Source organism: Paralichthys olivaceus, chromosome 15 (assembly GCF_024713975.1).
Source record: "Paralichthys olivaceus isolate ysfri-2021 chromosome 15, ASM2471397v2, whole genome shotgun sequence".
NCBI lineage: Eukaryota > Metazoa > Chordata > Actinopteri > Pleuronectiformes > Paralichthyidae > Paralichthys > Paralichthys olivaceus.
In genome coordinates this window covers 3699652-3715834 of record NC_091107.1, presented here as the reverse complement: position 1 = coordinate 3715834, position 16183 = coordinate 3699652, and the positions used below count along the sequence as shown (strand labels likewise).

The following is a 16183-nucleotide window of genomic DNA, read 5'->3' as shown; positions in this document are numbered from 1 at the left end:
ACCTAACTACAGTTCACATCTTACCGCTAACTTTGACCAGAACCCTTCGATATCACATTCAGCCACATTCAGGCTGGGCTTTGGTCCCGTGACCAAACACACAACCACTCACAACCACACACACACACATAAAGCTGAGTGCATAATTCCAATTACTGTAAAATACACTTAAATTGATTAAAACTGATGTGAAACAACAACAACAATGTGTTAATTACCTATAATCTGTTCTTAAATATTGGTATTGCTAATTGAATTTTGTCATATAACGTGTATTGATCGTGAGCTGCGGTAATGACGGCAATTAGTCTTTTCGCATGAACACTGAAAGGAGGGGCCGCGCCTTCAGGCTGATGCATGACGCGCCGGGATCCAGAGCTGCGAGCGTCCTAACGTGTGTGTCCAGCAGCGTGAAGATCATAATCTGAGCATGAGACGGAGCGGTGGAACTGCCTCGTCATATTTCTACCGTATCTGAAGCTGAACACGGGGATGATTGCTATACTCTTACTGCTGCTGCTCCAGTTGTCTGGCAGGAAGACACGTCTGGCCCTGGCTGCGGCTTCTCCCCCTCCCCCAAACCCCCATCATCCCCCTGCCATTCGTTCCAGACGAGGATGCCTATATTTAGAGCGCTCCTTTCCGCTGTTATGGCTGTTGGATCATTAGCCTCATTTAACCCTTCTCTACCTCTGGCGAGCTGATTGGCTGAGGGCATGTCCCTCAGGAGTAGCCCACACTAACCCCCCATTCCCAAAACTCAAAATCCTGACTGCACCACTCTGCCTCCAGTCTTTAGGAGGAGGGGGGGGGGGGTATGTATATGTAGCCACAAACCAATGGGAGCAGATATCGGGAGAGCGAGGGTCACGTTTTTAGACGAAGGACACGACACAAGACGACGATAATGATGATGATCTGAACGTGCATCTCGAAGGATGAACCTCTCTCATCATCATGTGCAATAACTTTCATATCCATCATCCCACTTACATTCACTGTGCAATATTCAAATTGTTCATAATTTTGAGTCACTTTACTGCTGCTGCACCCTCGTCGAAAAATAGTTTTTAATATTTGTGTATTTCATTTGTGGATGACACTTTGTTGTGGTTGCACAACGACAACAAAGGTCTTGAATCTTTCTTATTAACGACACACTGAGCTTTCTTCAAGTGAAAAAGTCTAAATACTGGATTGTCATTTCTGTCAATCACTATTAGACGACTTTATTTGCAGGTCAGACCCCAGAGCCTTGAAGCTTTAACCGCTGCCACGAAAATCAATGTTCAATATTTTTAAATGCTGCATTTTTTTGTTATTTTCATGTTTCTTGTATTTATTTTATCAGAAACATCCCAAATAGCCGATAGAAAAAATAGCCACAAAGACATTTCATCTTAGTGACGGTTTTATGAGTCACAACTCTCATCTGATTTGTGAACAGATGCACACTATCAAAAGAAGTGCATGGAATTTGTGAAGAAACCCAAAATGTAACGTGCCAGATGAGCCAAAGGATTCAGGCAGATCACAAATCTATGACGAGTTTGACAAATCACCTGAAAACTCTTAGTGTGACCTGCGTGTAAACAAAGTGTGATGTTAAATTCTGCAGGGAAATAAGTAATAATGAGAATAAAATGGAGTAAAAGAAGTGACTCACAAACACACATGATGCACTGACTCCTCCAGCACATACGCTTGCCCCCCGGGCCCACCACCTCCAGAACTAAGTGGGATAAGTTTGAGACATTCTTTTCTCCCCAAATTAAAGGTTTCATCACCAGAAGTGAAACCGTGAAGCTGAGCCATCACACATCTGTTGACGGGGTATTTACTTCTTCCTATTTACATCTTGGCATCTACATCATCCTCCCGTCTTCATAGCTGAGCGCTGATAAACAACGTCGGCCTGCCAACTTTCTCCCGGTTTGTTGATTACTGTTGGGTCTGCCTTGATTTAGGGCGAGTGGGACTAATCCAAGATGATGTTATCTATCTATGTGTCAATCCATGGCTGCAGTTATCAAGAGAGGGCTGAATGAGCACAACACACACACACACACACACACACAGCACAGAAATTAGATTGTGAATCAGGATGGACCTGATTCAATATGATCTTCTGTAAAGTTTTCAAAGGAAACCTCGTGAAAGAATTTGTCTCGTTAAAATGTGCTTATTATTCCAATTGCAGCATCTACAGCCGTTTCAACTAATTGGTACATGGAGAACAACCTCGAGTTGAAACGGACACAGCAGCAGCAGCTGTGGCAGAGATTTTGTAGATTTCAATGTAGCAGAGGAGCTCATAATCTTTTTGTTTATGTCCATGGCGTCACGATGATACCTCTGACTGTGTGTGTGTGTGTGTGTGTGTGTTCATACCGGTGTGGATCTGTCGGTGAGCCTCCAGGGATTCCTCTGTCTGGAACTGGGCGCCACACTGGTCACAAACGATGGCCTTCTCACCAGCTGCAAAACAAGAGGAGACAGTGGATGATGAAGATGATTCATTAAATCTTTATAATCTTTATAATTTTTATTCAAAGGCAGGAATTTACTTTTTTTTATTCCAAAACACTTTGGTTCTATTTATGCAAGTAGAAGTATGCAGGCTTTCAGCGATGACCTGGAACAACATATACTATCTGCCATATATATTCACGTGTACTTTATGAATGTGTACAACCTTGTACAACAATAAAAGGGAGGAAGGATCTGGGCATGTGTACCCACAGGGTGCCGTTGGAGGGCACATCAGATCAGGCTCACACAAATGACTTTTTATGGCTTGGCAACAGGCACTGTACATGCCATACGCATCACACATCAAAAAGACCCACGCACACACACACACACAAACACACAAACTAACATCTGGATATTGTGTGTGTGCAAAATGGGTGTGTGTTGTGTGTCTGTTTCCAGTGCAAGCACAGAGCGATCTCTCCAAACCAGACCTTGGTTTGTTCTTGGCACAGCCTCCTGGGTTACGACACCTCCAGAGAGAAACAGAACACAATGAAAACAGGAAGCCAATTCTTAGATGACAGAAAAAAAAAAAACTCAGGGAGCGATGGCTTGTGTGGTTTTGCAAACGCACAGACATTAGGGAACGGCCTGTACTGTAATAAGCCCAAGCAAAAGCAGAAATGACATGGAGCGTACATGACAGAGTGTGCCTGCCAGTGCAGCGCTTATGCAACAAGTTATGCAAAAAGACGGTGCGCTGCACAAGTGAGCGTGACAAGATCATAAGCCCCTGTAACGCAACCTTTAAAGCCAGAACATCTGAGATTCATCCGCGATATCGCAAGATTTATTTACCAGTTAACAACTTTAGACTAAACACACCGAGCTGGTGAGCAGTGTCCTTTTTAATTGGCTGCATATTCACGAGGCATAATTTGCCGAGCGAGCGTATGGCGCTCCAGTGTCAAATGCACAGATGAGCATATGGCCGAATTAGCTGGCAAGAGCAGCCACTTAACCTCCGGAGAACAAGACATGTAGCGGAGATGTAGACAGAATCCCCCAACACACCAACCGATGTCCCCAATTTGCATTAATCACATCGCCCCTCTGTTGTTTCTTCAACTCCCACATTCATCATCGCCGGCTCAACTATAATTATTATTTTTACGTACTACAGTTACCCTGCTAACCTGGGTTTGACTCCCTCCATCTATTGATCTGAGCTCATTGATCGTCCTTGGCAATGAACAACTGTTTTATTACCATACAAGTGCAGCCGTGACTCCATCACATGCTTCTCATAGACTATCATAGGATAACACAATGTTTTTTTACGTCCGACAAACTATTCTCAAGAGGGCCAAGCTGTGGTTTTAGCTGATCCACCGCATGCACATATGGATGTGGTTTCCCAAAATATAAGCTGCAACTACGGAGAATATCCACACAACAGTGCAGCAGGAGATTTCTGGGTGAGACGGGGTCACAACATGACAGAAATCTCTGGAGTGATCAGGTGACGGCAGAGGAAGGAAACAACGTATAAATAGTTTTTGTGTACGGCTCATTCACACCGACATTAGCGCGTGTATTCAAAGTCATCTTCTACGTGTATGTTGCTTCCTTTTCATCCTTTTTCAGTTCTGTCACGTGTCAGAAACGTCATCTCACTCACATTTGTGAGTTTTTACTTGCAGGAGAAACTCCGGAGAATGTTTGCGGTAACTGACTCGGACATTTGCGTTCTCACATGCAGCCCCAGTGCATTTCTGAAAGCAGCTATATTGTAGATTCTAAATTCATTTCTGTAATGCATTTACATCAATTGTCAGTGACTTGGAAATTAAAGTAATCCACCGCAGGTTTCAGGTTACAATTTGTCTTCCCTCACTGCTACCACTGAGGTGCCCCTGAGCAGGGCACTTAACCCCCAACTTCCCCAGATGGCCCCCTCAGCAGCCGATAGATCAAACTGTGATTGTTACGGTGCAGCTTCCAGGTGTGAACGTGGGTAAATGTGTTCCTGGAAAAGAGGAATTCATGCTAAGAAAATCTAATCTGGTTAAAAAACATTATTGAACACCAGCGGTTGCCTGGAAGGGAAGAAATCACATTCACGTCCAGGCCTGGCAGAACTGTAAAACCGAGGTGATTTGTAGTAAATAGGCTTAACACTGGCAAGTAATGACTCCGCCTCACAGACAGTGGTGCAACACTTAAACAGTCTTCTGGGAGGCCAAGAGGCGTGTGCTAAATGGACCAGGGATAGGATTTTAGTGCAGGGCATGCCCCCGCTTGTGGCACGAGGACATAAATTGTCAGGAAATGCCTGCATGATGCCTTGCTTCAAGGAGAATGAAGTTGTGCGAGGTCACTGTGGGGCACGGAGGAGGGGGGGGGAGGAAAAGTGGGAGCACAGGAATCCAGGGGACACACGGCCAGGCAGCCACCCAGCCAGATGCCCGTCACTCTGGTTAGCCAGCTAAGTGCTAACAGGGGGCCCTCCGCTTGGTAACAGCCGCCATCAGACATTTTCACTGCCAAATTAAAGCGATAAATCTCGGGGCCCCTTTGATTGTACGAGGGTGGACTTGTTAGTTAGAAAAGACGGGGCAACCGGGAGAGAGGAGACACACACTTAACATCAGCTGATACGCTTGTCACATCTGTACTAAATAATAGTTTGCCTTGCACAAGCTACTCCCTTAGCTTTGGCCCTGCACACACGCACACACACACACACACACACACACACACCCAGCTATTAATTTAACTTGGAATTGAACCTGGAAGATTTTAATTTAGACGCTAGAGGCTTATAAATCATGATGCAAAACAAAAACACCCAGGAGCCAAAAGGGAATCTCCAAATTGTAGACTTGCCCCCGTTAGCTTGTGAGGAGTCCCGTGTCACATTGCCACATGTTCGTCCGTTAGCTTAGCATGCATGCATGTGTGTGTGTGTGTGTGTGTGTGTGTTGGACCAGGTGCCACATGCCGCTGAAGTCGCTTCCCTTTTCGCTTCCCTCTCCGAGATATTGCACAACTGTTGTTGCAGTACACTGTGGCTCGGTTATTTCATAAAGGGCCATAAAAGAGAACAAGCCAACGAGGACTCGCTGCCAATCAAGTAAACTTCCTGCAGAGCCCGGCAGCAAAAGAGCAATATAACGGTCCCGTTCTGTAAACTTCATCTGCCTTTACAGGCCCTGCGTGGCCCTGATAAAGAAAGCTTCCCCTCGTACGGTGTCACATGGTTAACTTTTCAACAGCGCTAACCTCCCTGTGTGCTCTGCTGATCTTTAAAGATAGATTAGCTGCTGTTGTTGTTCATCTATACTGCAAACTGCGGCTGGAGGAGTGAACTGTAAGTGTAGTGTGTTGGTAGACGGCTCACATCCGGTTCTTTGGTTTCCTGAAAAAGTTGAATTGTTTAAAATCTCTGTGTGAAAACCAAAGTTGGTTTGTTTAATATCTGAGATATGAAACAAACGTCTACATGTTTTTTTAAAAATTAGTTTCAATAGTTAACGAATGAAAATGTTTTTTATTCCTAGATTTATTTATTTTTCTTCGATTTTAGGTTTTTCGACACACAAGTACGACAGCAACCATCACTTCCATACATGCTCAATATAACACAGCTCTTTAAAGAGAGACATTATGTCGTTGAATGCACTGGATCACTGCTTGGTATCAGTATCGAAAAGGGAAAATGTCACCAGGACATAATTATTTCTCCGTCAGTAAAACTTGTGATTACTGTTGGCTCTTGTTGGCTCTGTTCTCGAACCACTTCCTTGCCATTCAAGAGTGTTCCACTTAAACTTAACTGCCGAGTGCTTTCCCCAACAGTGGCAACATTTCACCATGCAGACGTTTGGAGGATTGTGGATTAGCCCAGCGAGCATGGGCCTCACAGGGAAGTGATGGTGCGTTTCCCCTCGTCTGTAATTTCCCCTGACATAGTAAGTGCTCATTCTCACATTTCCCTAAATAATGTGGCATGCGATGGCGTATTGTCCTATTTGCTGTAACACTCGTTCCATGACTGTGTGGAAACTGAGTCACAAATGCAAAACCACCATCACGTTATGATCCAGAGGCGAAGACGAGGGGAGAACGGAGTGCCCATTTGGGGGTTTCGTGGGTGTGACGAGTGTGTTTGGCTGCAGCGACACACACATCATCAGCACACTCTCATCATCCCCGTTGGGCGATGTGATCTCATAATGCCGCCATTCAGATTGTCATCACATTGAAAAGAATATGTCAGAGGCAGAGAAAGGCCTTGTTTGTTAGGGAGTGATAGTCCTGCTTTTCTTCGCCGCTGCCGTGGAAGACAAAACTATTTTTTCTTTTTTGCGACTGCGTGCCCACACTCAGTTTTGACACTTGTTGTTTCAACCTACTTTCCTGCACAGGTAGAGTATATATGCTTAGTTTGCAACAGATGCCCCCCCGCCCCTCGGGGATGGCAGTCTAAACAGAATCTTTCATCAAAGACAATCGCAGAATTAAACATAAGAGTTAGAGAGCCTGTCTCTGCTCATAGCGACACTCGAGAAGTAGGCCAACGTGTTGAACGCTAAACATTTCATCCTGCACAGACGCTGGGAAAAAAAACAAAAAACCCTGCGTTTCTTCTTTTGTGCTTCATTTCATAATCTGATGAAGGCGCTGATGGTTCCGTCGCAGCACATCGCAGCACTCTGCACGACCTTGTTTTGCCAGTTGAACATGTTGTTAAGTGAAAATGGGAAAATACAGAAATAAGCGAACGCACTCTTTCTCAGGGAAACAGTTAAGTCATGTAAGAAACCTCTTTCCTGCAAATAGTTGTCAAATGGCCTCACATGCGTGCTTGCATGAGACGGCATGACACTCTTTAGCGTCCATTTAACAGAGAAAACGCTCCGTCTGAGAGCTTCCACATTGAGGAGAGGTTTAACAATAGAGGCCGACTGTTCGGAGAGAATAAGCATTCTGTACGGCACAAAATACCACATTCAGGTCTGTACAATACACAACACGGTAAACAAGCCACCGTGGAGCGTGAGAATCAAATGACAGCTGTATTTATGACTGCACTGCAGCGTGTGGACATGATCTGATAAAATGCATTGTCCTCCATCAGCCATCAGCAGGGATCAGAGCAGGACACCGGCTCTCTGTGAATTAGTGCAGTTGGTGGAAATCTTTTCTTAAGAACTGTGACAGTGACATTTGAATTAGGATTGGAAAATTCTGCCTTGTGTAAAAAGATTAATATCCTGTGACGCTTGATTCTTAGATATCAGATAGAAAGTGTGTTTACTTTGTCATAACATGTAGGAATTTGGCTCCGTTACCTTTTTGCCATTTGCAAGGTTCTTCATTAGAATCTGTAGATTTTAATTTGGGTGAAGGGAATTATATTCTTTGCTCTTTTAGGACAGAGCAGGTTTACATCTGACCTTGAAATGAACAGTACTGTTGATTGAATGAACAGAATCTGTGACCAAAGTAAGATATCAATGTGTAATATCAAGAAACAGAAGATTTGTTTCTGTTGTCACCCTCCTGAGTCAAGATAGGGCTGTTTACTGTATGTGCATATGTTTCAGCATTGGCTCAATGATCTGCTCCCGGGAGTCAGAGAGGCTAAATGGGAAATTAAAAAGGCTAATTACAGTGTATATGTCGATGGCCGACCAATATCACACTCAGTGGTTTTTAACAGTGTAAACAGGGCGAGAGAGAGAGAGAGAGAGAAGCAGACAGACAGATTAGGGAGAGACAGTGTGCGTGTGTGTGTGTGTTTGTGTGTGTGTGCGACAGAGGGAGGGAGGCAGACAAGCGCAGTCACCAACAAAAACATAGCCTGGCTGTTCACTGAGCCTTCATAAATGGCTTACATAAGACTGCACTCTCAGTACCAAAAAACAGCAAAAATCCATAAACATACACACACACACGCACCCCTCCCCCCCCCTACACACACACACACACATATTGGCTTTGACACACGTGTGAGGATTTCCATTCATGTCGTTGACCCCGAAACATAACTTCATCTGTCGCTGACTTATGTTTTTTGTTTTGGCATAAAATACATAAAAGTGAAGCAGCAGAGGACCACATGACATTTGTTACCCAAAAAAATCTTTAATCGCAGCATCTGAAAGTCGATGTGGTTCAAGTGCACACACACAAACACACACAGGAACACACACAGACGCAGTATGCTGTCAGAACAATGAGTACAGACACCACACGCTCTCTTACCCCCCCCCCCCCTCCCTGCCTCCGTCCCTCCTTGCCTCGCTCTGCGTTCAGTGTTATAACGAGCCGTGCTGTACAGTTTTATTTACACCAGCCTCTTATCAGTGGTACAGCAGCACAGAGGCTGCCAATTGGAGAGGACAGGCCACGGTACTGCCTGTACCCTGTAGTGAAGAAGGTGTGTACCACCGAGCTCCCAGCACGTTTTTTTTTTTTTATCAAGGCTCAGAAAAGACTGGGCCCTCGCCAGGCTGCCTCTCCAAATAATAAAATCATAACACACACGCACACACAGGATGAGTCCGCAGTAAGACACGAGAACCGCGGGTGCACGCAGGTGTTGCAACACAATCGAGAGGAGTTCCCAGGCAGGAGATGAGATTTATCTTTATTTATCTTTGAGTTTATCTTTTCATATACACAAACAGAGTTCAAGTTCAGTGCGGTATGCCGATGCATATTTAACTGAAATAAAACCAACATCCAACAAGTGGTGCCATCACACAGATCAGATTAATAAACTGGAGAGGACAGATGGAAAACTTACCTCACGATTTATATCATATATATTTATTTATTAGTATTCATACCTTCAATCTTACTGTATTTTGTTTTACTAAAATGTTTGTGTTCTGAAGATTAACCGGTGCAGTGACTGTTCTTCACCGGCCTGTTTGGAACGGCCTGTTTGTTTGGTCTGTGTTGATGCTCTTTCTTAAACTGTAAAAAAAAGTGAAATAAAGACTGGCTGCGCCTGCTCATTCAAAGTTCAGTGAAGCGGAGAATCAGTTTTAATGTTCTAAAATACTGTTGCATGTTCAAATGCACTGAATGTGACACATTGGGCCTTTAACTGTACACAGGGCAGCTGAGAAGCCAATACTGTGAAGAGTTCTCCTGATGCAAGAGCCACAGAAAGACAGATTTCTGAAGTTATTAGATAAATAACTTTTTTTTTTTAAAAATGGTTTCACTTTTCCCCCCAAAGATGGCCCCCGTGTGCATAACATCCCTGATTTATGCAGAGAAATTGATGACACAGGGTGCGACAGTAGCTGAAAGAGTGACAGAACAATTATGATGACAAGTGAACTGGGCAAACACAAAGTACACGAAACATACATAATGTAGATGATGTTGCTGTAACCATAAAACACCCTGAGCCTCACAAGTATCTCACACACACACACGGAGGCAGAAATGACTTTATGACGTGATCAAACAAAGTGCTGCAGATAAGAGGAGATAATCTTGCTCTTCTGTGAGGGAGGTGGGGTGGAATAGACAAGCCATCAAAAAGCTCCGGCGCACGTTCGCTCCCGATGATATTGTTATCGACGGCGAGGAAAAAGAAATCAAAGGGACGCGAGGGAGCGCGAGGAAGAAGGAGGGAGAGAAAGAGGAGGAAACAGATGAAGACAGAGAATATTCAGGTCGCATTTGACAGCTTTACGGTCTGTTGCGCCGAATGGGATGTCTAGGGACGTGGCAAAGCAGACAAATATTGACTTGCCGAGCGTTCGCATGCACACACACACACACACACAGATACGGAGAAACGAGGGGGGGGGGGGGATACACAAGACACTTCCACACATGAAGCCTCTAAATCCAACCCCCCCCACCCCAACTCTAAAATGGATGAGCTCACATTGCAACATCAGTCACCCTTGTTTTTTTGCCCGGCTCAACCTCTTAATCCATTTTGCCTGCAAACCAATTTGTTTGTCCAGTAGGTCACAGACAGTTTCCTGCCCTCGCTGTTCCCCGCTCCCTCGTACTGTTTATTTCTCCCTCTCCTCTGCCTCACTTTCTCTGAGCGACGAAGCCATTTCCAGAGCGTCTGCCCCCGGGGAGATCGAGGGCATCTCAGTCCACATATTCATCGCTCTTCCTCCTCCTCCTCCTCCTCCTCCCTACTTCCTTTCCTGCAGTCGCTTCCTCTCCTCTACCTCTCTCTCTGCCACCCTCCCCTAATTTCAAACTGTCTTGACGTCAGAGGAACCTGGTTTAGACTGTGCACTGACACGAATGGACACAAATACAGAGGCATCGTTTTAAAGCCTTCCTCAGCTTTCTAGACACATGTAATCAGATTACTCTTACTGTGGCATGGAGCTGCAGACACAGTCCCCGATATAAATATGAGAGTTTAGTAGTAAATATAATAGTTTTTCCATTTATTGCCTGGTTTTGCTTTAACTGCTTGAATGAAATTTGATTAAACCCTTTTTAGATTCATTTTATGGTTAAAGTTTAATGTATTTTGCTTTTTTTCATGATTCGCTTCAGTCCAACTCTTTGATGCAGACTGGATATATCGATTACGTTCCTATAAAGACAGACGCTCAGGTGGAATCCTAATGAATTCGGTGATCGACTTACTTTTACTCGAGTGACACATCTTTGTGAGGAAGGTCTTCAAACTATTGCTGTGGCATTTGGAGCAGATATTCATGTTCCCCACAGGATGAATTCAAAACCTAATAACCTTTTTTTATTGGCAGCGTATCGCAAAGAATCGCATCCCTGTGTCTGTAAAATGAAAAGGTAACTAAAACTCAGTCGCAACTTCTAAGAAGGAAATAAAGAAAATACGATCCGGGGTTGTAAAAACTTGAATTTTTCCCCAGGTGTAACACACACACACACACACACACACACACACACCGTCCAGTAATAGCAATTACCCTGCTGTTGCCAGACACTGACCAAATGTTTCAAAACACCCCCCCGCCCTCTGCAGAGCCAGGCCTCCCCTCCTCCCCGGTTGCCCTCAGAGGTGAAAGGTGCCATGTGTTTTCAGCTTTACTTTCAACCCCCCCTCTGTTTTCAAAAAGAAGAGAAGAAAATGAGGCTTTGACATGTGTCCGTGTTCTCCTGCAGGCCACAGACGCAAGGATATCTTCAGGGCCTCGGCTGCTTGTGTGTGTATGTGTGTGTGAAGACATGCGAGGAAGGAAACAAGAGCTGGATGCGTATAGAGGAACTACCCGGGGCTCTCCTGGTGTGAGGAGGCAGGAAGTAAGTTAGGTTGCTCTAAAATGCCAAAGTGGACCATTTCTCACAGGCCCCGGGGCCTGGTATTAATAGATGCTGGTCGGACAGGGGTGGGTGGGCTTCTGGTGAAATATACGCTGACATGAATGACCTACTGCAGCTCCGGTCTGCCAGCGTCTGCTGACAGAGACCCTGATGAGATCAAGCTAAACTTTTAACTTGATTTTTATTTTATTTTATTTTTTTTAAGTCTAAATAAATTAAACTGTTGCTTCGGAATGCATCGTGCAACTTTGAAGATGTTGCTGCCCAGAAGTAATGTAAGGCGACAGTGGGAAAATGCACACATTACTCATGTTTACCAACCTTAACAGTCTGGGGAGCTTTGTTTAGACTTTAGATCCCGGAGACAGGACCGCGAGCCCTCGTTAGAGTCCAGTTACTCCTGCAGCCATCGAGGGCTGACAGTGCTAACAAACATCCATTTAGGATTAGAGCCGGGCAATTAGAAATATCAATAATTATCACTATATAGTTTTCATCAATAGCAACAACAGAAGTCAATCATTAAAGATATCGATAATTTTGGGCCGTGCTGCATTGCAATATAGCAGAGGAATATTAATAACAATATAAAGACTACTAAGAAGGTTTATGTTGGTGCTATTATTACAGGTTTCTAACCCTAGTTGTTATCATACAGCAGCTGAAGAAAAGCCCACACCCCTGAAAACCACATTTAATTTCACTACATCCAGATTTCGATACCAGTCCAACATTTCCCAGACTTTTTTTCATCAAGATTTACACATAATGTTCACAGGAATCAAACAACATGTTGAGAAACATCCTGCATCTCAATGTTAACGACATAATGGCCCCTGTGCAAACTGACTTGGCTTCACTCTCGATTTATCAATCATCAAGTATTAAATATCTGTTCTGTCAGTAAACACAGAAGAATTGTAATTGGAGGAAAGAGGAGCTTTAAAGTAAACAACCCCTCACTCAGGTCAGGGTAAACATAGAGCGACTGGCAGTGCAGCACACTGGGGACAATGAGTTAATGTATAATCTGCTCTGAGTCATTCACAGAAGAGCAACCAGGTAAACAGCAGAAATACGAGACGATGAAGAGAGAATCCGTCCGTCCATTGATAATAAACTCATATATTCTGCATCCACAGCCTTCTCACGTAATAATGTTCCGCAACAGCCAATATGAGCTGAGTGTTGTGATTGAGTGGTGTGTGTGTGTTAAAGCTCTGTGTGTTTTCTTTCTACTCTTTACTCTTTTAATTCCTCTTAGGGAGCTCAACCCTGAGCTTTGCTTATTTCTTCAGCGAGTGAATGCTCCTGCTGGATTTTCGACCGCCTACAAACTTCAGATCAGCTCCTTTACTCAACGGCAGTTTTCCCAAGCAATTTGACATGAAACAGAAGCTGGCAACGCGAGTCAAACAACCTCAGAGCAGCTCTGGATCTTTATTGCAACGTACACTGTGTCCAGAGAGCGTTAGCAGTAAACACATTGTTAGGAAATGCTTGGAAATCATTGATATTTACAGAACTTGGCTCGTCTGTGTATGAACTATAAGACCAAAGCCGTGCTCGTGGTACCTTGAGGCAGCAGTGTTTATATCAACAGGGCAAATAATAAAGTGGGTTTTATATTTAACTCTTAAATGTAATGGGGCCGAAAAAAGTTCATGATTTGAAATCCTCCAAACTGAATCACAAAACTTATAGTTTAACACCCCCATAGAAAAAAAAGGAACCTTAACTTGTTTACTGATATTCTACCTCGATAGTTTAGGATGCGTTTATTTTAGGCAAACAAAACTACTAAGTTAAAGCTAGGAAAAAGTTGCTTTGGCCAATTAGGGGTCTGTCAATCAAAGCAATACTGAAGGACCTAAGTCTGTGATGTCATGAGGCAGCGTGGGATCATGGGAGTTGTTGTTGTATACTACATTCAATAGACGGATAAACAAAGTCATATGTCAGGAACTTTGATCAAACTTTGTATATTCATGGTCCCCAAAGGATGAATTGAGACTGTCCTCAACATACATATTGTTGATATATTGCTATATCTAAGTGTTGGACTGATCATCATGTAGGTGATACCACACACACACACACTGGGCAAAAAGCTGACTAACTTATTTTTATTCTGTTTCCTGGGATCAGTTGGCCGGACCTGGGACTCTGACCAGCAGTTGAACCCTTACCCCCGTGACCAGCGCAGACTGTTGCCCAGCCAGCTGCTGGGAATCCAGCAATTGACATCCTCTTTACAGTGCTGTAAATGCATTTATAGTTCAGGAGAGGAAGGGATGAGACTGCTGCTGATCCGGGCTGGAAAACTAATTTTGTGTTGTTGTTTGCCGCCTGGAGGTGGAGGGAGAGCGGGCTGGGCTGAGGTTAAAAAATGTAGACACCGAAGTGACACTTGTTGCCCTGCACTATTTATTTATTTATTTATTTTTTTATACTTTCTTCTTCTGCAGTAAAAAAGAATTAAGAATTGACTGGAGAGTGAACCAAAGAAAAAGCCGAGGCCGTCCCTGCAACTTTTACCAGCGTAACGAGAGACACTGAGCCCCTGCTCATTAAAACGCAGCGTGGTGGTGGACACACGAGACATTCACACAGTTTCATGTGAGCGTTCTGGTCAGACGCTGAGGAGGAGACTCTGACACAAAACCTTTACTGTCCCTCGTGACCTCTTTCTGTCCCTGTTGAGTCTTTTCTGTTTCGTAGGATGAACAATGTTAAGTCGAGAGAAAAAAATAATGGCAGAAGTTGGTGGATGCCCCCTACAAACACACACACACACACAAACACACACACACACCCTCCCCCCCCCTTGGTCAATAACCTGTAAAGATTTACTGTTTAGGGCCCATTATTTCCTGCTTTCAAGTCACACATTGTCAAAGGCAGGGCTGAGTTTATTAACGCTGGAGTCACAGGGCCTGAGAGGGAAGCAGGGAATACAGTGATCACTTGGGTAGTAAAACTCTGACAAAGAAAAATGGAGGGAAGAGTGTGACCTGGCAGAGAAATACTTGGATTGCTAAACTGAATGCTATCAGACATTAAAAAAAAAGACCCTCAGAGAAGAATCTGGAAACGCTGCACCTTGACGATCACTTTTCTTTTTAAAATGATTTTTAGAAAAGACAAAAAAAAATTAACTGTGACACATAGTGAGGATTAGTTATTGATTCAACAACCAAAAAGACAACGTGGAAACTGAACTGTTGATGTGACCGAGTTCGCCTCCGGAAGGAGCCGAGCCAACAGAAACAACTGGAGACCCGGCGCAGAACGCAGATGATAGGATATCCAAATGGTTAACAACAGGAAATGCTTGAAACATGCAGGTTTTTGTTAACTGCACTCAGGTGCAATGATTTACATACTTGTTTATTTAGTTTCATTCCAAAAATCCTCTCTTCCACGCCGTTAAATCTTCCACATAAAACTTAATAAGTGACGACTTCAAACGGCCAAATCGGATCAATTAGGGAAATCTCACAACAAGAGCTATTCAGGGGAATAAACTTACCTCAAAATACCACAGAACATGCAGTCATCAGGCCTGAGCTTTCTGCCAAATGACACCACGCAACGAGGTTACTCGCTCTTTTCCATTAAGTCATCTGTTTTTCCCCCCGAATGGGGTGTCGGGATATTATTTGGTGAGCGGAGTCAAAAAGCTGAAGAAAATCCCCGATGTGTAAATTCTGTCCAGATCCGCATTAGTTATCATTTATGAGCCGCTGAGCTCAGCTCTCTGACCGCCTCCGTCAGCTGCTTTTATTTTGTGCGACAATAAAGTTAAAGGATGTTTCATACAGTGTTCATCGTGCACAAACACGTGAAACTAAATAAAGAGCAGCTTAGGAGAAACTCATGTTGAGTGTCAAAGGGTCTATAAGTTTGCAGACATTCGATCGGGGCAATTTTGGTTTAAGTTTTTAATTCACGGAGAGAATACTTTTTCACGCCATTCGTGTACGTCCTCTCCTCACACGAGAGCCTCGGTGACCTTTACTTGACGGTTATTGGTTCGCAGACAGCTGAACGTCGGGTTCGATCGTGATGTTGATTTGGGGTTTAGCAGTTTTACTGTTTAAATGTAAAAAACAAACTGGTTCACTTTGCTGCTGCCGTTCTTCAACATTATATTGTCGGAGGTGAAGACTGCAAGAAACTACTCCTTTCCTTCCTCTATTGTTTAGGCGAGTCTCATCTTCCAGCAATTTCTCCGAACGTTATCAAAAAAGTATTTTCAAACAAACAAAACAAATCAAATCATCTTCAGTTGTGATTGTTTTGAAAACAGTTTTCGCACAAACTAAACCTGAAACAAGAAGTTAACTTAAAAACTTTAGGAATCTCTGACTCTGAAAAAAAGCTGCTAAAA

At 43.8% G+C, this 16183-nt stretch overlaps 1 protein-coding gene across 4 annotated transcripts in view; it reads right to left on the bottom strand.

The window, feature by feature from the left end:
- The window catches only part of zbtb16a (zinc finger and BTB domain containing 16a), a 132311-nt gene that overhangs the window by 48833 nt on the left and 67295 nt on the right, over nt 1-16183 (bottom strand). For all 4 annotated transcript variants that reach the window (XM_069539805.1, XM_069539808.1, XM_069539807.1 and 1 more), the window contains exon 4: nt 2392-2478. In XM_069539805.1, the coding sequence (XP_069395906.1) occupies nt 2392-2478 (87 nt within the window). The remainder of the gene's footprint in view (nt 1-2391; nt 2479-16183) is intronic.